Genomic DNA, 22887 nt, shown 5'->3' with positions numbered 1-22887 from the left:
ATCTGACTTTAACTGCATAAAAGATCCCACGAGAGGCCAGCAGAAGAATCATCCAGCTGAACCCCACAAGCCACCGAAAAGAGGGACAATCAAATGCCCTCAGTTTTGAGGCAGTTATGCAGCGTAGTTAATAATATAGGACAAACCTGTTAACTGTAAGACTCCAGATGAAAAGACAGTGAATGGGTTTCCTCCAAATAATTCATACAACTAACCTGAAGAACTTTTACAGGGAAGCAAGCTTTCAATGCACTCAGTTTCTAGGTTAGTGAACAGCATTTTTATTCTCGATCAAAAAACTCATCAAAAAGTGGGATTCTCTCTGTCCTGGTCCTCACCAGTGCCTGTGGTTTCTTCTCGCTTTTTCTCAACTCCTCTGAGTCAGAGCTAGAACTGTCCCAGAGAAGCTGACCCCGGGCCTCTTGTTCATGGAGCCACATTTCCATTTTGCCAATTTTCCGGGGACAACAGTCATTCCTTGCTTGATGTTCCCCCAAATCTTCATTCTGTGAATTTCCTACACAAAATTTAAAGTTTAATTAATTCTTTTTCTCCTAACAGTGATTTGTTTATTAAGTGCCTAGATATTTATGAACACAGAATAATGTGCTTGGTATTCTTTTGAAATATATATATATATATGTTGAAATATATATCATATATATTTACATATGAGTTCAACTTTATATATATATATATATATATAAATATAAAGCTCTGTAAGCATTAAAAGTGTTTTTCTTGTTATTTAAAATTCTTAAAAATCTTCTGAAAGTCACAAGAATAATACAATACATACCTATATATCCCAACTCATTGACAACATTTTGTCACAATATTGCTTTGATTTTATACATGCATGCATGCACTCATGCTTTTCAGCTGAGCTATTTGAGAATTAGTTGCAATTACATCCCCTCCAAATATATCACCACAAATCTAACAGCAAGGGTGCTTTTCCTACTTAACTACAACTATTACACTTAGAAAATTTAACATTGATAAATTACTGTTTTCTAATATATGGTCCACATTCTAATATTCATGGTTGTCCCAATAATGCTCTTTATAGCTGCTTTTTGTTTGCCTGTTTGTGTTTTATTTTTTAGATCCAGGATCCAATCTAGGATTATGTATTGCATAATCTTCCCTATCTGTTTCTTTTCTTTTTTCTCTTCTTTCTCTCCCTCCTCTGCCCTCCTCCTTCTCTCTCTCCCTCATTCTCACTCTCGACCCCTCCCTTCCTCTTCCTCCAAACCCCCTTCATTGTCTTCTTCTTTTTCCCTAACACTGACATTCTTAAAGAATCCAGATCTGGGCGCCTGGGTGGCTCAGTCGTTAAGCATCTGCCTTCGGCTCAGGTCATGATCCCAGGGTCCTGGGATCGAGCCCCGCATTGGGCTCCCCGTTCGGCGGGAAGCCTGCTTCTCCCTCTTCCACTCCCCCTGCTTGTGTTCCCTCTCTTGCTGTGTCTCTCTCTGCCAAATAAATTAAAAAAAAAAAAAAATCTCAAAAAAAAAAAAAAAATCCAGATCAGTTGTTTTGCAGAATGGCCCTAAATTTGGGCTTGTCTGTTTCCTTGTGATTAGATTAAGGTTAAGCATTTTTGGCAAGAGTATTGCACGGGTGATGTTACCTAGTGCAATTTATTCAACAGCTACTATGTGCTAGGTGCATGATACACACTTTTCCTGACCTTCATATCCACTCTCACCTCATATAGAATCGCCTATGAAGCCTTTTAGAAACACAAATGTTTGGGCTGCACCCCAGACCTATAGAACTAGATAGCTCAAAGGATCATGCATTTTATTTTACTTTCTATACTTTCTAGAAGAGATTTAATCATTTATTTTTTGGCATAGGATATTATGTATGTATGTATGTATGTAGCTTTTTATTTAAGCTGTACCCAGTGCCCTTTTAAAATGCACTTCAGGGGGCGCCTGGGTGGCTCAGTCAGTTAAGTGTCCAACTCTTGATTTCAGCTCAGGTCATGATCTTGGGGTCATGGGATCAAGCCCCAGGTCGGGCTCCATGCTCAGTGGGGAGTCTGCTTGAGATTCTCTCTCTACCCCTCCCTGCCTGGCTCATGCTCTCTCTCTTTCTCCCCCTCAAATAAATAAATAAATAAAACTTAAAAAAATTTTTTTTTAATGCACTTCAGAACAACAGGTGCTTTATTCAAGCAAGGCTGGCTTTTAACAAAGCAAAAGCAATGGCCACTTCCGAGCTAGGAAAATCATCCTGGGTCAAAACCCAGAATGTCCCCTCCATCTGGTTGAACCATCTGTAATGTTTGGATGTCATCTTAAGGATAATTGTTTATTAAACTTATGGCATATTTTATTTAAGCCCTTGATAGCTGATGTTGCACACTGTTACACTGCATACTGTTATATGAGGAAATCAAGCATCTCAATGCGAGCGTTTGTCCTTGTGATTCATTAATTTCCTTTCTGCCTCGGTGAGGGGCTACTTGAATGTTATTATAATTATTGTTATTGTCTATACATATAGTAGTGACCAAAAACCATAGTTAATTCATGTCTGCAGCCCCAATCTCTCTCCTGAGCTACAATACACTTTTGTTTGTTTTGACGCCTCCATTTTTGTCTCCCGGTGACATGTCACACTTGTCTTCTCTTTCTCTTTCAAACCCTCATTTTCTCCCAGTTACCCTAATTCAGCAAATTGCCCTAGCTTTGCCCCATTGTCTGCCTAGTTCTTCAAGAGTAACCCAAGAAACCTCCCGGTCTTCCTGCTCTCTCCACGAATCCACATGCGATCCATCACCGGGTTCTTCCAATTCTATCTCCTAAATACCTCACATCCGGCTCCTTCCCTTCTGTCACCCTGCTCTCCTGGTCCAAGCACCATCTCTCACTTGCACTTCTGCTATGTCCTTATCACTTGTCTTCCCATGTCCTCTTGCATTCTCTTCCCATCCATCCTCCACAGGTAGACAGAGTGATGCTTAAAAATGTAAGCCTGATTGTGTGGCTCCCCTGACCTTTCAGTGGCTTCCCATTGATCTTAAACTCAAGTTCAAAGTCCTTATTTGACTCAACTTGCAAGACCCCGTGTGCTCTGCACCCCGCCTGTGCCTTCAGAACCATCTCTGACCGCTACCTGAATCTCTCTTTCCTACCCAGTGTCTAGAATCTGCCAGTTTCCTTCCCACTCAAGAGATTTTGCACATACTGTGACCATTAACAGTTCGGAATGTTCCAGCATCTTGGTCCTCACACGTACATGGATTCCTGTCCCTTTTGTCTGGCTACTTCCTGTGTTAGTCTAAATATCACTTCCTCATGGAAACCTGAGTCTCTCAGACCTCTCAACTGAGGTCTCCCAGTTACACTGTCATCGGACTTCTCCTTGTTCCTTGTCTGTACTATTGCAAAGCCAGGAACCACATCTATGAACAGATGAGTGAGCGAGTGAGCCATCAGAGAGTTTGGGGAGGCAAGAAGTATTGGTAACTGGGCTGGGAAAGACTTCACTCATCGGGGCCAGGGGGTGTAACCATCCCTGCTCCGCCAACGAGCCAAGAACCACCAGTGGCATTGTTCAGACTGGGAACAGCAATTTTCTGCGGACTAGAGGCAGGAGCTTTGAAACAGGAAGAGAATGTTTGTTAATGGTGGGTCTAATGCAATATTAATAACAGCTTAAGTACCACCCCGCTCTTGATGTTACGATAACGCAGGCCTAAAGTTAGTACGTGAAGCCAAATTCACACGGTCCATTTTATTCTTAGATCTCTCTTAAATCATTCATGAAGTATTATGTACAAGGTTTTGTATACATAGCATTAAAGTTTAAGAACTTCTCAGCTAGATGTCTTTTTACTTGTTACATTTTTATAAATCCCTGCTTGATTCTCTGGGGTTGCTAGACTTAAGGAAAAAGAAAAAGAAAAATACGTTGAAAAACCTAAATGGGTTTTGGGTGAGCAGAGCAGAGGAGAGTGCGTACACCTTCAAAATTAATTTGGGAAGAGAGAAAAGCAACAGAGACCAGTGGGGGGAAATAGGGAGTGATTTCAGGTAGTACAGGGATTCTCTAAAGTGTTAAAAATGTCTGATGGTTATGTATTTTATAATACATATATGTTTTAGCAAAATGTATCACCATTCCATCAAACCCATAATTTCACACTTATTTCATAGACAAGGCTGAATTTAAAACACACACACACACACACACTCAGGATACTTTAAAGAACAATACTAAGTGGATAATGGTGCCAGTGGCCGGATAAGACCAGAATTGTGAAGGTGACAATGTTTCAAAGGTGCCGCTTCCCCTGAAGTAGATAGTGATTTTTACTATCCATCTTTCTTTCTTTCCATCTTTCTCAGTTCCATCTTTCTTCAGTTGCCTGTATTTCCATGCATGGGTTTGGCATTTTACATTTAGATGTGCTTTTACACATATTGGATTAATTTTTCCATAAACCCTACATGGTAGACAAGGCTTTATTCCTGTTTTACAGATGTGGAGACTGAGGTTCAGAGAGGTTAAGCAACTGGAGCTTAGCTATAATCTCTGTCTATATGTAGAATAAAGCTATCTAGAAAAATATATAGCTAATGTTTATTGAGAGGCTACTATGTACCAGGCACTGTTCTAGAAACAAAAAGCTCCCATGGAGTTTACATTTAGAAATGTATTTTTGGGGGCTCAGATGAAGAACTTTGATTTCAAGTTCACTGCTTTTTCTACCCACTACCCTATACTAGATCATGGCTTCTGGAAAAGGCAGGAGCCACATAAACGTGTTAAATCTCATGAAATTGTACACCCATAGAACAGTGTTCGCTTTGTGTAAGTTAGGAACAAGTGAGCCATCATATAAGTTATAAGTAATTTATTGTGTAAGTTATATGTAATTCTCATACAATTATACAAGTCATGTGTAATTCATTATATAAATAGATATGAAATGTATTTAAAGTGGGTGAATGTAAGGTATATGTAAAATTTCATTTTAAAGAGGCAGCAGAAAACAAAGCGACTTTTATCTTATAAGAAACCAAAACTCTCATCCCACCTTCCCAAGAGGGAACAAAAATGGGCAAATACAGCATTAAATAAGAGGAGGTGGGTACAGCAGAATCTTAACGACCAGAATTGGACTAGCAGAAAGCTCCTGTAAATCTATGATCTTGACTTTGCCCCACTTTCAGGAGAAAGCAAAACAAACTGCTTTTAGTAGACAGAGAAAACAAAGATGCTACCTGGGAATAAGGAAAAAGGAATCATTGCTCGAGCACATGCCTATCGCGGTGGTGAAATCAGTGGGCTTGGTAGAGGGGCGGCCAAGGTTGAGGAATCACCCCCCTCTATTTGCAGACTTTGCCAAGGTTGTCCTGGACAGAGCTCCAAATCCCTGGATTCCTGATGAGGGTATAGGAGGGGGTGGGGATGGTGAAGTGAGCCTTTGGAGTCAGAAAGACCTGGCCTTGAACTCTGGCTCTGTCACATGAGAGCTAGCACTAACTCCTTCACAACAAGGAGTTGCAACAAGCAAGCACTCAACAAACCTTAACTAGAGGGGTGCCTGGGTGGTTCAGTCAGTTAAAGTGTCCGACTCTTGGTTTCGGTCAGGTCATGATCTCAGCGTTGTGAGATCAAGTTCGAAGTCTGGCTGCACACTCAGCACGGAGTCTTCTTGAGATTTTTCTCTCCCTCTCCTTTTGCCCCTCCCCCCACTCCCGTGCTCTCTTCCTCTCTCTAAAATCAATCAATCAATCAATTTTTAAACCTTGATTAGAACAAAATGAAGCAGCTGTAAAAAGCATCAGGAATGCAGAGAAACCCTCTTCTGTGTGCCACCATCTTTCCTGGGCCCCTCCAGATCTGGGGCATCTTCCAAAGATTTTACCAATGTTGGTTTCTCTTGGCTTGCCCTCAAGCAATGACTCTAAGTATCTAACTTAAGCTGAGACACTTTTTGGGGTTGTTTTGGCAATAGGTTCTAAACTGTAGAAGTTGTTTATCTCTGTGCCTACATAGCATATTTCATTCTGGCACTGGGAGTATAGGTTAAATAGATTCCCCAAGTAGATGTTCAATTATTCAGCCTCTTCTTATTTAATTAACTTATTGATTAAGCATCCTGTTCTTCTGAGCAGGAGCAGTGTCTCTTTCAGCTGGCAACTTGGCATCTGAGACGCTCAGGACTTCCAGAGACATGGCATTTCTGCAGATCTCTCCGTGGTCAGTCCTGCTGTTGTGGGGATTCGGATCCCAGCACGGCAAGCTGTGTGCATGACCAATATTATATATTCAAAGGGTGGGTTTGCCCTGGGGGAATATGGACTGGGCAAACTTAATGGGGCTGCAACTGGTGGAACCACACAGCACAGAGGCTATGAACAGGATGTCTGTTGGAAATCACTGAGTCGTCTGGCCTGGTTGGAGGTGAAGTCGGGCACAAGAATGGCAGCAGAGACAGCCACAAGGGTAGGCAACAAGTAGATCCTAAAGGCTTAGAGTACCAGGATCCTAAAGGCTTAGAGTACCAGGATAAATTTTTATTTACTTATTATTTTTTAGAGGGGGGAGGGGCAGAAGGAGAGGGAGAGAGAGAAGCTAAAGCAGGCTCCATGCCCAGTGTGGGAGCCCTATGCAGGGCTCCATCTCACGACCCTGAGATCATGACCTGAGCTGAAATCAAGAGTCAGATGCTCAACTGAGTGAACCACCCAGGTGCCCCCAGGGTAAAGAGTTTAGATTGTCCTCAGGCTGATGGAGGCTCACTGAGGATTTTTTTTTTTTTTTTTTTTAAGATTTTGTTTATTTGAGAGAGAGAGCAAGAGAGACAGCATGAGCAGGGGGAGGGACAGAGGGAGAAGCAGACTCCCCACCGAGCAGGGAGCCCAACGTGGGGCTCTATCCCAAGACCCTGGGATCATGACCTAAGCCAAAGGCAGACGCTTAACAGACTGAGCCACCCAGGCACCCCTCACTGAGGATTTTTTTTAAGCAAGAGAATGATATGGTCAGATTGGCATTTTATAAGATTACTCGGCTATTAGCTCTGTGCTTCTAAAACGATCGTGCGTGAGAATCACCTTGGCATCTTGATAAAATGCATACCCTGATTCAGTAGGTCCAGAGTGTGGCCTGAAATTCTGCATTTCTAATAAACTCCCAGGTGATGCAGATGCTGCTGCTCTGTGGCCAATACTTTGATTACCAAGTAGAGCCACGGTTCTTAAACTTTAGGGGTATCAGAATCACCTAAGGGGGTGTTAAACCCAGTTGGCTGGCCTCTGCCCCTACATTTTCTGATTTAATCACTCTGCCTGGGACCCAGCCACTCCGTGGGGTGATGCTGGTGCTGGTGGCCTGGGGACAGTCCCGAGAACCATCAGGACAGAGGGTTGATGGAAGAAGGGCAAGACTTGAGGGAGGAACACAGTCAGGAGGCTGGAGCCACAGCCTGGTATGACACGATGCCCTGCGGGTGGCACTGGGAATGTGGAAAGGTACGAGTTCCGTGCCAGGTGGCATGACAGGACTTCGTGACTGACCAGCTGCAAGGAGGGGGAGGAGAAGGACTGGCAAGGCCTCAGGTCTCTGGCCTGAGAGCGTGGAGGGCTCACCCACTCCTGCAGATGCAGCAGGAGCAAGCCTGGGGTGGGCCGTGATGCTGGCTTCAGTTTTAGACAGTCGGGATGAGCCTCGGAGGGCTGGCGGGGGAGAAGCGGGGTAGGGGCAGGTGTCCGCAGAGGGCAGCAGACTGACTGATACCGGTTTGCTATTTAATAGAAGTCCACGTGCTTCATTCTCTTTAACCACAAGCTGAGGCTCTTTTGCCTCTCCTCTTCCTAGGGATGGAGCAGGCATGGCCAGAATGCCCGCGAAGCCTGGGAAACCTCTAAAAAGAGACATCTTCCTACAGTGTTTGAGCTTCTGTCTTTTCCTCACAGCCGCCCCCAATTATATGACAGTATGATCCCTACTTTCCAGGAAGTACATTATCAGCAGAAACCCAAGGCTACTTGCTGTCCCTCCTCCCCCTCCCCCCACCGGAAGTTTATTTGATGAAATTTTAAAAACACTTGAAATATTTTATTCTGCTAAAAAAATTTGTATGACTGACCTGGACTTCTTCTGTTCAAGTTTTCATCCGGCAACAAGGTTGGAAGATCCCTGTCATGTCTTGGGATGCTTTGAAGGATTTTCTTGGCTTTATGGTCCCTCGGTTTTTGCTTATTAATTCTTGCCTCCCTGTGAAGACTTTTCTTCTGAAAATGATCAGCTATAATGGATTAGTGTTCTCCCCCCTGAGCTCCTGTCACCAGAATAGGTCACCAGATCAGCCACTCTGCAAGTTGTGTGCTTATGTGTATTCTGGTCCCCTAACCAGAACACAGTTTTCTTTTTCCTATTAGAAGGTACAGAAACTTTCTCTAGGCACAGGCTTGTTAGGAGAGAGGAGAGTATGCCCACAGTCTCAAAAAGGCATGGCTTGATTTAAGAGGAGGACCTTTGTAAAAACATTTGTTGGTAGGCCACCGATATACTTGGGATTGCAGAAGACGGTGGCTTTAGGCTTAAATTCCAGAGTGAGGAATGGAATATGACAATTGCAGGAGACATGACTGTAAAGGGGTTTGTTACAAGAGATGGTTCTTGTAGGATAATCCCATGGTGTGCATTATGGAGGATGCCTAGGTATCAAAATAAAGACCCACTCACCCCCCTCTATTCTCCTAAACCGAGACAAGTGATCTAACCTCATTTTCCTGCTGGAGCCAGAATGTCATGGGAGCAATTTGTGAAGAGGAAAAAAAAAAAAAAAAGGAAAGCAAGAACAGAGAGACTTGGGACACAGATACATCCTTATGATTGAAAACAAAGAAAAGGCTCAACAGGGTCAGTGGCAGAAGGGATCTTGCTGATGTTTCCCAATTCCAGTAGTTGAGGCTTCGGTGCCAATGACCAAATTTAAAATGCTAAGTAAAGCCTGGGGACAGATGCTAAACCATTCAAGTGCGAGGGCAGTGATGATGTGGAGTAAACGTGGTAAATATGACACTCCTCTTCTCTCTTCTCATACTTACCTCTTGTCTGTTACGGTTCATTTCCAGCATTCGCATCTTATGTAAATATTGTCTTCTCCCGGGAGTATACCCTGAAGTTTGCATCTTCTTTTCAAGTTCCAGCTGTGAAAGATGACACACTCGTTAGAATGGGGTAATTTGTTACTGACTCTGCAATCCACAACTTGCCATTTTTTGGGGGAGGGGAACAGAGTGAGATCTTAATCAGCCATCAGTTATAATCCATTGAGATCTCTTGTGATGTCAAAGGTGGATTGTTGTAGCTCCCCACTGAGTCCTTTGTGTAGCTCTCTGTGAATGGAGCTTTGCTGTGCGTATAACTTAGTTTCTAAGGCTCCTGTAGAGTTTTGCACACCTTAAATGGAACTATGTTTCCACATCTCATTTTGATGAACTATCGCTTACCCTGTCAATAGATGCTTATCACTATCTCCCCAGAAATGTGTTCTGGTTGGGTAAGACTGGCCTCTTTCTTCCTGCCTCTTCTGCCATTGTCTGGCCATGACATTGGAGGGGAGCCGCTGCATGGTTAAATGGAACCCATTTCTATAGCCTGTACTCCCATATGCCAATATAAGCCCTGGTATATTAGGAAGTTGATTATTTGTGACTTTGGCGATCTCCCCTGGTGCATCATAAACCCCAGGGGGACAGTGCAGACAGTTATTAAGGGCAACCAGGGGTGAAAACACCCTTGTTCGCCCCTTGCTGTGGCCAGGAGAGGGAAGGGATACGGCAGCCAGATGTGCTCAGTGATACCTTTTTGCCGCCCTGTGGACAGGGACTGTGTTGGCTGCTGCGAGCCTCCCGAGGGGACCATCTCTACAGTTCCGCCAGCAGTGCACACCTGGCCTTGACCTCTTCTACCAAATCAGCCAGGTGTGCAGCCGAGCTGCCTCCAAAAGGAAGCAGGAGTGGAAAGTGCTGAAAGTTTACTACCTCCCAGTTTTCATGTCTACACGAGGGGTATTTTCTCAGCAGAAGCTGACAAATGAATAAAAGGGAAAAGCTCTTCAGAAGACCTTTCCCAAGGGTTCCTTTTTGGGGAGGTGATGGTAAGTAAGTCAGGAACACCTCGTAGAAATGGTTTCTCCTGAAAACTGAGACTGAGGAGAAAGGTTTAACCGGAGGAGAAGAATAAAAAGAAAGAATTATGCCAGATTTTTCATAAATTTGAGCACTTCTAGAATTACCAATGTCCGAGTAAAATTCCTCTCTCTTATCTGCATCTCCCTGTTTTCACCAGGAAGTGGAGAAGGGCCCAGAGTTTACCTCAGAGATGAGAGTCGTTGCCAGCTGGAGGCAGGCCCAGGAGAGAATGGATAGCTCTGGAAGGTCCTAACGCTGAGTGACTTCATAGTCACATTTGTCTTTGAAGTCTTCTGTGCAAGGAGGATATGAAAAGGAGAGCCCACCCCCCCGCCCCGTTACCCACCCCCTCCAGTGAGTGCTGCAGTTCACCTTTGCTTTGTGAGTCCTTCTGGCTTCTTGCTGGCTCAGGAGCGTTTCAGAAGTAATTACTTGTGGCAGGTCAATGGGTTCAAGCTTCTAGAAGTCCAACATTTAGAGCATTCAGCATTCCTCATGCCATGAGATGATGAAACATAAAAGCCAGACATTAAACTATCTTAATACTTTGCAAAAGCAGCACTTATTCCTGAGAGCGCATAGGGAAGGCGATTTCAACAGGACTGCGGTCGTATCTGTGCAAAAGACTTTTCAACTCATCTGGGTTCTTTATTGTTCTATTGCATTGCTGCCAGGGACTTATTGATCTAAATATTGGTCAGAGAGTCCAAACACTAAGAATCCTTTTCTGCCTGCATCGACAGACCAAGTCCAAAGTTATCAGACAACAAGGGGCTTGGAGTATTCGAGATGAAAGAAGCTCCAGGCGTTTGTTTTATTCATTCCTTAACCATCCAGTGGACTCTTCCAGTCCTTAGGGAAGTGACCTGTATTAAGCTCTCCAGAGAAGCTCCCTCAGTCTCCTCCATAATAATCACTGGCACCCAGGCGGAGCATTTAAAATGAAAGTGCAGTGGGCTTACAAATCTTAGATGTGGTTTTTTTGTTTTGTTTTGTTTGCCTTTTTTTTTTTTTTTTCCTAGCAGGGGCTTGTCTTTATGGGGGAGATCATGTTAGAGTTTCAAAGGGTCATTAAGACTAGGAAGCCAATGATGAACCAGTGGATCTGCCTTTAATCCTACTACTTGCCTCGGATGACTTAATGCTCTGGAAGTGGTCGAGCAGGCCTGGGAGACAAACGTGGGTCTCTCCACACTGATGTGCGGGCAGGGACCTTGGAGGGCTGTAGAATTTATCTGTTCACTCAGTGAGTACATACTGGACAACTAGTGCATGCCAGGCATGAGAGTGCAGTGGTCAACAAACATGGTCCCTATGGAGCTTATAATTGGTGGGGGAACAAATACATTTTTCTTGTATGATTATTCATTAATAATTACCAACTGTGATCAGTGCTTTGAAGAAAAAGTCTACAGGGCAGGGCGATGACAGTATATAACCAGAGAACTCCACCTTGGGAATGGAGGGTGTTATGAATTGAATTGTGCCCCCCACCCCAATTCATATGTTGAGGTCTTAACCCCCATAATCATAATCTCAGAATGTGACCTTATTTGGAAATAGGGTCCTTGCAGATGTAATTAGTTAAAGATGAGGTCATACTGGCGCAGGGTGACTCTTAATCCAGTATGTCTGGTGTCCTCATTAAAAAAGGGAAATTTGTATGCACACAGGGACAACACCATGTGAAGATGAAGGCAGAGGTCGGGGTGATGCTTCTACAAGCCGAGGAGTGACAAAGATTGCCATGAAACCACTGGAAGTTAAGAGAGAGACGTGGAACAGATCCTTCTGCTCAGCTCTCAGAAGGAACCAACCCTGCAAACACTTTGATCCTGGACTTCCTGCATCCAGGACTGTGAGATAATACATTTCTATTGTTTTAAGCCCCACAGTTTGTTGTACTTTGTTACAGCAGCCCTAGAAAATTAATGCAAGGGGGGAAGGAGCAAGGGGGCAGTCCAAGAAAGTTTCCTGAGGAAGTAATTTCCAGCCGAAGTTGGACATTTAGGAAATTTTAGGGGACTAAGGTGTTCCAGGTAGAGGGAACAACATGCACAAACACCCCGAGGTAGGAAAGAGCAGGATCCGTTGAGGGAACTGCAGGAAGTCAGTTGACTGCAGTTCAGAGTAAAGGGAAGAAATGCTCAAAAGAGGCTGGAGAGGTAGGTAGTAGGCAGGGGCCAGGTCTTACAGGGCCTGATGAAGCTTCTAAAGATGTTGGTCTTCTTAAGAGCAATGGGCAGCCATTGGCATATATCAAGCAAAATAGTGACATGATTACATTTGCTTTTAAAAAATGATCACTCCAGCTGCACTGTGGAAACTAGAGAAGAGCAATCCCTGATGCGGGGGGCGTGGGGGGCAGTTAGGAGGACAACGGTGATGGGCTCAGGGCTCATGGAGGAAATCAGTGGGCTCTACAAATATTTAAAACTGACCAAACAAGATTTGTTATAGATGGTGAGGAACAGTGAAGGGTCCAAATGGCCTCCAAATACAAAGGATGGATAGTGTTATCATTCACTGAGATGGGAACCCTAGGGAAGGCCAGATGTGAATGAGATATAACAGGAGGATACAAATTCAGTTTAGAGCAGGTTGAGTTTGAGATGCCTTTGAGGCATACCAGTGTAGATGTTGAGTAGATAATGAGATATACAGGTATGGAGCTCACAGGAGAGGTCTATGCTAGAGACGCATATTTGGGGATCATCCCTGAGTAGAGAATAACTGAAACCATAGTCATGGGTAAGACCATCTTGACCGTAAGGTCAAGAGTGAGAAGAGCAGAGCCAAGGACTGAAGACTTGAGGAGCTCCAACCTGAGAAGCTGGTGGATGGGGACAAGCTGGCCAAGGACACGAAGAGATGGCTCGAGAAGTAGGAGGAAAATGAGGAGGACACCACACTGCAGCAAACAGTGTGAGCACCACTCCCACCTTAGTCCAACGCTAAAGGCAAATGATGATTTATTTTGAAATTATTTTTCATTTTAGTCTGATTGGTTGCATTATCAAGGGGTAGACCTGGAAGCCAGCTTTCAAGGTGACCAGAGTGAAAAGAGAGAGGAAGGAGACAGGGAAATGGATGCTGAGCAGCCAGCACTCATGGTGAGCATGACCTGTGCCTCCTGCTACTTCTCTGTAGAACAATTCCCTGGTCTCTGGGCTTGGGCCTGAGCTGTTCTAGGGAGAACAACCCGCATTCCTTTCTGCTGGCACAGCCCAAAGCTCACCTGGCAAGGACGAAAACGAGGGCAAAGCATTTGGAGACAGGGAGGAGAGACAAATAATCTTTAGTTGAGACGTGTGCCTCTGCCAGACAATTTGCATTTGTGGTAGAAAGTGGTTCCCTGTTCCATTCTCACCTCAGGTGGAGAAAGTGGGGCTTTTAGCATAAGAACTGCCCAAGGATGTCATGAGAGGTGAGGAGGATTAGTAAGAGAGAGGTTTATCTGGCTCTCTTCTCTGCTGGGCCAATGGGACCTACTGGCATAAGAGGTAGCAGCCGATCAGATCAGAACCTGCGGGGAATGGAGACCAAGAGGAAAGAGCTATCCAGGCACCTGTGGGAAGAAGAATTAGCAGTGACCGAAGGGAGTATTCAGGGCCTGAGGGGAGGACAAGGCAGTGTTTGTGCCATTTCCTGGACTTGGTTCAGGATCTAGTTCTTTCTGGTGATGAGGCTCAGGAGCCTTTACAGTTGCCCTTGTCTGTCAGTCCCAAGGTCACAATATGTCATCTGGTTCAATCCTCCCATGAACCCTGTGGGTAAATATGATGATCTCCCCATTGTCGAGAGGTTAAGAACTTGTCCAAGGCTTCACAGCTAGAAAATGGCAACTTTAGAATTCAAACTCAGGTTTGAATCCAGTTCCAAATCCCATGCTCCTTCCTCTTCTACTTGTTCCTAAACCTGGTTTATCATCAGAATCTCCTGAAATTAAACACAGAGACACACAGACACACACACAGACACATACACACACACACACACACACCAAAAAACCTGGGCTATTCACTGGGGATTGTGATTCAACAGGTCTAGAATATGTCCTGGGAATGAATATACGTATTATATATATAAATAATAAACTTTAATTTTTAGGGCAGATTTAGGTTCATAGCAAAACTGGAAAGTACAGGGAGTTCCCAGATACTCCCTGCCCCCACATATGCACAACCTCTTCCACGATCAACATCCCTCACCAGAGCGGTACGTCTGTTACAATTGATAAACCTACATTCACACGTCATTATCACTGAAAGTCCATAGTTTAAAGTTCACTCTTGGTGTTGTACAGCCATTGGATTTGGACAAATGTATAATGACATGTAACCACTGACGTAATCCTACAGAATAGTTTCATTGCCCTAAAAATCCTTTGTGTTTTGTCCATTCATCTCTCCCTTCCTCCTCTTATCCCCTGGTAACCACTGATCTTTTTACCGTCTCTGTTGTTTTGCCTTTTCTGAAATGTCAGTATTTTTGGAATCATACAGTATATAGCCTTTTCAGATTGGCCTCTTTCACTTAACAATACACATTTAAATTTTCTCCATATAAGGGCACCTGGGTGGCTCAGTCGGTTAAGTCTCCAACTCTTGATTTCAGCTCAGGTCATGATCTCAGGGTTGTGAGATCGAGCCCCATGTTGGGCTCCATGCTCAGCACGGAGTCTGCTTCTCTGTCTCTCTCTTGGCCTCTTACCCTGCTCATTCTTTTTTTCTCTCTCTCTCTCAAATAAATAAGTCAGTCTTTAAATTTTCTCCATATCTCCATCATAGCTTGGGAGTTAATTTCTTTTAGTGATGAATAATATTCCATTATATGGATGTACCACAGTTTCTTCATCCATACATCTCCTTAAGGACTTCTTGGTTACATCCAAATTTTGGAAATTATGAATAAAGCTGCCATACTCATCCCTGTGCAGGTTTTTGTGTGGACATCTGTTTTCAATTCATTTGGGCAAATACTAAGGCTCACAATTGCTGGGTTGTATGGGAGGAGTATGTTTAGTTTTATAAGAAGTTCCTGCTGCTCCACATCCTTGCCAACATTTGGTGTTGTCAGTGTTCTGGATTTTGGCTATTCTAATACGTGTATAGTGGTATCTCATTGTTGTTTTAATTTGCATTTCCCCGATGACATATGATGTTGAACGTATTTTCATATGCTTACTTGCCCTCTTTTATCTTCTCTACTTGCCTTCTTATTCTATTGACAATGTCAAGGGCAGAGCAGAAGGTTTGAATTTCATTGAAGTCCAGCTTCTCAGTCGTTTCTTTGGAATATATCCCCGGGGGATTCTGATGATTTTCTAGGCTGGGGTCCACTGGCTCCCATAGTGCCTCAGGTGAACACAGGAACTACATCAGGGTAGACCGCAGAGGATTTGTTTGTGGTGCATTATTGAAAAATTGAATCTGAAGACCCCAGCTATTTGAATATTTTCAGCTTTTCAAAACAATCTCTCCATAAATTCTTAGGGCCAGCTTTTTCTTTGAAAATATAAATATATATTTCTCTATTTTCAGCCTCATTGTATTTAAACCCATAATTCTGATACGAGTTAAAGAGTAGGTGTCTTTAAGAACTCCTCCAGGCAATTACTTTCTTCCTGGCCTTTGAAAAGAACTAAGAATCACACTATTCCTCCACAAAGGGCACTAGATGGCAGCAACTAACATTGCAAATAGGATCCCTCCCATAAGTATTTGCACTTGGCCTGAGAAGCACTGCAGAAAAAACTGTTGGAAAATTGGCTTCTCTAAACAAAACAAGTCAAATGAAATTCCCCCAGAATTCTGGGTCCGTATCAACGTTCCTTTTTGTTGCTGGGGAAGCAAACTGCCTCACTTCATCATCTTCAGAGAGAATACAAGGGAAGGAATTACTGGAGAACTGGTATGGTATAATGACACCTTTTTTTTATCTCATGTTATAAAAAATGTATTGTCTGTCTAAAGGTTTCTGGGTTATTTGGTTTCTCAAGTGAAACAAATGGTCAGGCTAATCAGTTGAAGTGTCAGCTGGGAAACTCCGAAATGGAGATTAAATCAAGCAGAAGTCACTGAGCTTGGTGACACACTAACCTGAGATGGTTCTTCCTGCATAGTAACAGGAAGAGAAAGATGGGCAGGAGAAGCTCAAAGAAATTGCAACATTTGTTTGGCACCATAACTTAAGAATGTATGTCCTTTAAGGTTCTCAGAAGAAGGTAAAGGTGTCCAGGGCAACCTGGAAGCAAGAAATCATGAGCCCAAGGAGGAATTTCTGGTCAAGGCATTACAATGAGTTCACACTTCAATAATTTTCTTTGCCCCAAATGAAAAATAAAACATAAAGCCAAAAAGATGTGGTTGGGCTTTAATACAAGATATATATCTCCATGGACCAGAAAACAAGCAGAAATACATACTTAGAGGAAGCTGATCCATAAGGCGTTTAGGGCTCCTGATGGCTGTGAGTTATTTCTTGAGATTAAAGGAGACCTAAAGATGCACCATGTAAGATGGCAAACTAGAGCCAGGATCACAGCTTGACATCAGAGACTGAGTTGTTCTCTACCTTTCTACCCAGTACAAGAGAGCTGCATCAAAATGTAAGTTGGAAGATTTGTTTTACAAGCATTATCAAAACGTTGAACATGAAGAATATTAAGCAGCCATAAAAAAGGATGAGATCTTGCCATTTGCTCCAACATGGACAGACCTAGAGAGTATAGTGTTAAGTGAAATAAGTCAGACTGCGAAAGACAAATACCATGATTTCACTCAAGATGTTCATAATAGGAGGGGAAAACCTCCACGATGTTATTTTGATGGTGAGCATTGACTTGCCTAGGGTATAGCCTCCAGTTACTCAAGCACTAATCTAGGTGTTGCTGTGACATTATTTTGTAGAGGTGATTAAAGTCCATAAGCATTTGACTTTTTTTTTTTTTTAAGATTTTATTTATTTTGAGAGAGAGAGTGCACGCAAAGGTGGGGGGGCAGAGACAGAGGGAGAGAGAGAACCCCAAACAGACTCCATGTTGAGCATGGAGCCTGACTCGGGGCTCGAGCTCAGGAATCACTATCCGAGTCGAAATCAAGAGTTGGACACTTAACTGACTGGGCCACCCAGGCACCCTCATAATGATTTAAGTAAGGAAGATTATTTTAAGTAATTTGGGTGGACCTGATTCAATCAGTTAAAAGGTCTTAAGAGCAAAGCTGAGGCTCCCCTGAAGAACAGAGAATTCTACTTATGGACAGCAGCTGCAGCTCATGCCTTGCAGTTGCAGCCTGACCTCCCTGATGGCCTGCCCTGTGGATTTCAGACTTGCCCTGCCAGTCTCCGCAATCACGTAAGCCAATTCCTTGCAATATTACACACACACATATATATAATCTCCTTCTACTGGTTTTGTTTCTCTGGTTGAACACTGACTGATACGGGTACCTAGAAACAAACCTAAAAAAAACCTCACACAAAACCCCTGTGGAGAAATTATGAAACGTTATTAAAAGATCTAAAAGAAAATCAGAGTAAATTGAGATTTATGCAATGTGTGTGGTTTAGAAGACTCAGTATTATAAATGTGGTCAATTTTTCCCCAATTAATCTATGAATGCATTTCAATCAAAATGTTAGCAAAGTTTTTAATGGACTTGATAAAAAGCTCCAAACTTCACATGGAAGACCAAAGCATCATAAATAACAAAGATAATTCTGAAAAAGAAAAATAAAAGCACTTACTGTTTTAGATATTAAGACTTAAAGATACATAATTAAGACTGAGAAATTCCTATGGAGATACACAAATAAACCAATGCAACAGAAGAGAGAGCCTGAAAATAGACTCATGAAGCTCTGGAAACTGAATATGGGACCGAAGTAACTTTTTAAATCAATGGTCAAAGAAGGATGATTCCATAAAGAGTATTGGGACAATAGATTTTTTTTTTAAAGATTTTATTCATTTTTTTTTTAAAGATTTTATTTATTTATTTGACAGAGAGAATGAGAGAGAGAGCACATGAGAGGGGGGAGGGTCAGAGGGAGAAGCAGACTCCCTGCCGAGCAGGGAGCCTGATGCGGGACTCGATCCAGGGACTCTAGGATCATGACGTGAGCCGAAGGCAGTCGCTTAACCAACTGAGCCACCCAGGCGCCCAAAGATTTTATTCATTTATTTGACAGAGAGAGAGACAGCGAGAGAGGGAACACAAGCAGGGGGAGCGGGAGAGGGAGAAGCAGGCTTCCCGCGGAGCAGGGAGCCCGACACGGGGCTCGATCCCAGGACCCTGGGATCATGACCTGAGCCAAAGGCAGACGCTTAATGACTGAGCCACCCAGGCTCCCCAGGACAATAGATTATTCAAATGAAAAAAAAGTAGTTAAATTCCAAATTCACATCTGCACACAAATGAATTTCAGATGGATTAAGGCCTAAATGTGAAAAGGTAAGTATTATAAATTTCAGAAAGAAGTAAAGAAGTGCTTGCGTGGCTCAGTTGTTTAAGCGTCTGCTTTCAGCTCAGGTCATGATCCCCGGGTCCTAGGATCGAGCCCCGAGTCGGGCTCCCTGCTCAGTGGGGAGACTATTTCTCTCTCTCCCTCCCCCTGCTTGTGTTCGTTCTCGCTTACACTCTCTCTCTCAAATAAATAATAAAATCTTTAAAAAAAAAAGAATTAAAGAAGAGTATCTTTATGACCTTGGGGAAAATAAAAATTTCTCAGACAAAATACAAGAAATACAAAACATAAAGACTAAGACTGAGAAATTTGACAGCATTTAAAGTGGAAATCTTTGTGTCCACACACACACAAACACACACGCGCGCACAAAATGAAAAGGCAAACCATAAATGGAGAAAAGATATTTGTAACACGTGTAACTAATGAAGGGCTAGATCTAAGATATATAAAGCACTCTCACAAATCACAAAGAAACAGATAATCGAAAATGGGCAAAGAGAAAAGATAAGGAAAGAGAATACATTTGTGACTAATTATATAATACTGAAAACAACGCAATAAAACCACCCAGGTTGGAACCGCCCTCCCTATCTCCCACCTGCAGGGCTTATACTCATCTTTCCCCCTCTGCATTCCTTCATTCAACATTTATTCAACTCATATTTATTGATCACCTATTATGTGCCAGATACTGTTCTAGACACTTAGATTCATTAGTGAAGACAACAGACAAAAATCTCTGCCTGTGGGAAAAATAATATTCTAGCACTGGCGGGGAGGTGATGAACAAAATACACAGTGAACATAATAGAAGTCAATAGCTTGGTGTGTTAGACGTCAGTGTTCTGAGGAAAAGAAAAGATAGTGGTGGTTCATGGGAACCAGGAGCGTCAGGGTAAGGTAACCAACTGTCACGTGTAACTAACTGTCACGAGGTTATCACTATAAGCCTGCAGGACGGTGAGATTTAAGAAAAGATTTAAGAAAATCTTGGGAGATGAAAGAGGAAGTCATCTGAGAAAATCACATTACATGGGGCCCTGGGGGTGGGGGCGGTTGACCATCTCCCCCTTAGGTGGACCGGAGATGGTTGGATGAGAAGGTGAATCAGTCCAGGAGGGACAGTGGTGATCAACTTTTCAACACGAGGTAGGCACGTTGGATTCAGAGTTCCCTGGCAGAGGCTCTCTGAATTCAGCAGCCCCGATCTGAAGAACTTTAGTTCATGACCTGCTCTTTACTTGAGGAGTAGATGTTTAGGAAGTGGAGAGTGCCAAATGTGCAACTCAAAGTATTTAGGATGCAATTAGATTTGGTTTAATAATTAAAAATACTTTTAGAATTTTCTTTGGCAGAGATTAGGCTATTAATTAGCATGTCATGGGAACCCAGCATTTATTATTTCTCTCAAAAACCCATTTGTGGTGGAAAATGTGCTGAGCCTCATTTGTGAAGATAATTATAGTTGATATCTTTGGGAGTGTCTGCCAAGTTCCCAGTGACTTCCCTCTTCTCTGGGAGCTGCTTCCAGAATTTATCGGGGTGGGGGAGGGGGGCTTCTCTGCCCACATTTCTACTGCATGAGCATATCCTCTGGTCATAGCTTATTGGAACAGAACTGGAATCATGAGCAAAGCTGAGCCAATAAGATCTTTCCTCCCAGGAATTTTGAATTGGAGCCAAGAGAGCCAGGCTGATCTGTCTGTCTGACTGGAACTATAAAATGTAAATTCAGGAACTGAGGGTGGCCATATTTCACCAAGTGGTCTTGAGGAGCAGAGAAAGTCGATTTGCAGGAAGAATAAAGCAAATGCACGGAGAAGAGCTTAGGGGAGACACAGAGAGGGTTGTGCCTTTCAGGTTCCGAGGAAAGCTGAAGCCCAACTGCTTCCCAGCTCTGGGGTTCAACAAACACTCCTACATCTTCGTAATCCATGACATTGGCAGCTAGTCAATTAGACTTACAATTCAGGGATGCTCTAGGTCTGCGATAGCAGGGAGAATGCATTTTGAATTTTGTTCCCACCAGCGATAATGGGGCTCATTGTCATTCATTCACCATTCATTCATAAGCTTTTTGGGGGGTACATGTTAAGTGTTAGTTACTGAAGATATAAGACAGAATAAGACATAGTCTTTGCACTCGAATGATTCATTTGTCTTGATTTTTAAGATGGTGGGTTAGGATGTGGGGATATAGTATTTGGTTCTGAAACACGAAAGTTCTCCTTGTGAGCTTGAACTGATCTGAGAATCAAAGCCTGACTTTAGCTGCTTTAGGGTTGATAGATATAAAACGTACTTTGTGAGCCACAGACTGCTACATGAATACTTTTCACTGGTTATAGTCCTATCTCCTGAGTTATTCGGCTTTCTGCCTCCACAGGAACACGTATTAAGCACATTCCTCTGAAGAGGTACATCTGATTTAGGAAGAAAACTAAGTTTTTAAATTGTCCAGTTTAGCTAGAGATTTGCTCAAAAGTTTTAAAACTATGTATCAATTCGATATAATTATACTTTATTTTTATTTAAATAAAAATGTTTTGAGATTTCCAATATTTTGGGGAAAATGCTTCTTTTGTGAACAAAAGATATAATAACTTCAAACAATGATTGTGAGCTTCTGGAGAAGACAGGTAAATAAAAACCAACTGAAACAGAAATACCTCCCAACAAATGAACTAAAATACCTCTGGGATTTGTCCAGATATCTGGGTGAATTGTGTAGCAGGTGGGATTTGGCTCCAATTCCTTTTTTTCTTTTTTTTTTTTCCAATTCCTTTTTTCAAATGTCAGTGATAGATCCTGCTCACAGGAGAGCCCAAACAACCCCTTCTCTTAGCTGATGCTCATTTTCAAGGATCCACTCAGATCTCTTTCCCTTTCTACGATGAAGAGTTCTTAGAATTTATAACTCTCTAGAGGGAGTTCATTAAATATTTATTAAGGTGAATGCATTTAAAGCTCTTGCTTTGCTGCCTTGGAATCCGATGTCCTCAATTTCAGCAACCAGTTAACATTTAGAACAATAGAAGGTTAGGGATAGAAGGTCCGTAGAGATCAATGATGCTGATAGTTAAGAGCATGGGCTTTGGAGATCTGGTGGATAGCTGACCTCCACTGTCCTTGGACAAGTTACTTAATTCTCTAAACCACATGTATTAAGCAAAGATAATACCTCCTTTCTCCTAGAGGCGTATGAAGATTAAATGATTGACACTGATCAAGTTGTGCAGAGTCTATCTGACTTGAAGTAGGTGCTAATTAAATAGTCCTAGCTGTTATGATTGTTATTATTGTTTGTTACAAGTGATTTCTCCACAGTCCTCTAGCTCATCAGTACCAGATGCAGGTCTTTTGAATCGCATGGGACCTGTGTCTTTGATACTATGTTTCCATTCTTTTGGTGGTGGTCTTAAAAGTGAAATCATTACAAAAGGAAATCCTAAAGAAATAAGGTCTTTGTAACTGACAGCATTCTCTTTAACAACATTCTCATTCTTACTAACGTAGTCATTTGCAATATCCCTCCTTTATTAGAGTTAAAAAGGGATGTTACCATGAAATCCAAGAAATTCCTTATGAAGCCTTTTAAATTCATCTTACTTGAAGTCTTCGGGGTGGATGACTTTTAATAATACTTGTTTCTCCATGTTCCAGTGGGATGTCAAAATACATGGCCCTGGGCACTTGAAGGATTGGGAGAGAAATAAAAACAAACCATAAACAAATTGACTATTAAATTAGACTAATCATTAGACTTTGTTAATACAATTTGGTACCTTTTTAGTTATATATATGTCTAACCTATATGTTGAATGTGGAGATGAAACACGTAAGGCAGAGACCCTACATGAATGCAAAGGATAAAATTTAGCCTAGACCCAGGATTTAATTTTTGCTTTCCTCATTTCTTCTCTGGATTCATACTGGATGGAATTTATATTGGATTTATATTATAATGGATTGGAAAAATAAAAAATGTATTGACTACAAATATTGTTCAAACATAGAATTTGGTCTGGAAAATAGAAACTCTTTTTAATTTCATGAAATTGCTCCAAAATAAATTTCGGAAATCAGAAAAAATTTATCTTTAAGAAATGAAAATAAATTCTCTTTTCAGATGAAATAGATGGATGGTAGGACAGATAGATGGGATAGATGGGTGGACAGATAGATGGGTAGGACAGATAGATGATTTTAAAAATGGAGCATGAGTTTGGACAGGAGTATGCAA

At 42.3% G+C, this 22887-nt stretch overlaps 1 protein-coding gene across 1 annotated transcript; it reads right to left on the bottom strand.

The window, feature by feature from the left end:
- Positions 1-281: 281 nt before the first annotated feature.
- CCDC198 (coiled-coil domain containing 198) lies at positions 282-22325 on the bottom strand. The gene is made up of 5 exons (XM_034992658.1): positions 22254-22325; positions 10545-10631; positions 9084-9185; positions 8120-8264; positions 282-517 (listed from the first exon to the last, which is right to left on the bottom strand). Exons 1-5 carry the CDS (start codon positions 22323-22325, stop codon positions 282-284), a joined length of 642 nt encoding a protein of 213 aa, XP_034848549.1.
- Positions 22326-22887: the final 562 nt, after the last annotated feature.

The sequence above is a fragment of the Mirounga leonina genome, unplaced genomic scaffold, assembly GCF_011800145.1.
Source record: "Mirounga leonina isolate KUSES-001 unplaced genomic scaffold, KU_Mleo_1.0 Mir_82, whole genome shotgun sequence".
NCBI classification, from domain to species: Eukaryota; Metazoa; Chordata; class Mammalia; order Carnivora; family Phocidae; genus Mirounga; species Mirounga leonina.
Note: the sequence above shows the minus strand (reverse complement) of the source record. Positions and strands in the feature narration are given on the sequence as shown.

What these genes read in the sequence shown, in the direction of transcription:
- CCDC198 (XM_034992658.1), bottom strand. Translation starts at nt 22,325, where the DNA reads ATGTATTTTGACATCCCACTGGAACATGGAGAAACAAGTATTATTAAA. An exon ending in ATCCACCCCGAAGACTTCAA is followed by an intron (nt 10,632 to 22,253) that starts GTAAGATGAATT and finishes TTGGACTTCTAG; the next exon opens with AAGCTTGAACCCATTGACCT. An exon ending in GAAGGACTCACAAAGCAAAG is followed by an intron (nt 9,186 to 10,544) that starts GTGAACTGCAGC and finishes CATCTTTCACAG; the next exon opens with CTGGAACTTGAAAAGAAGAT.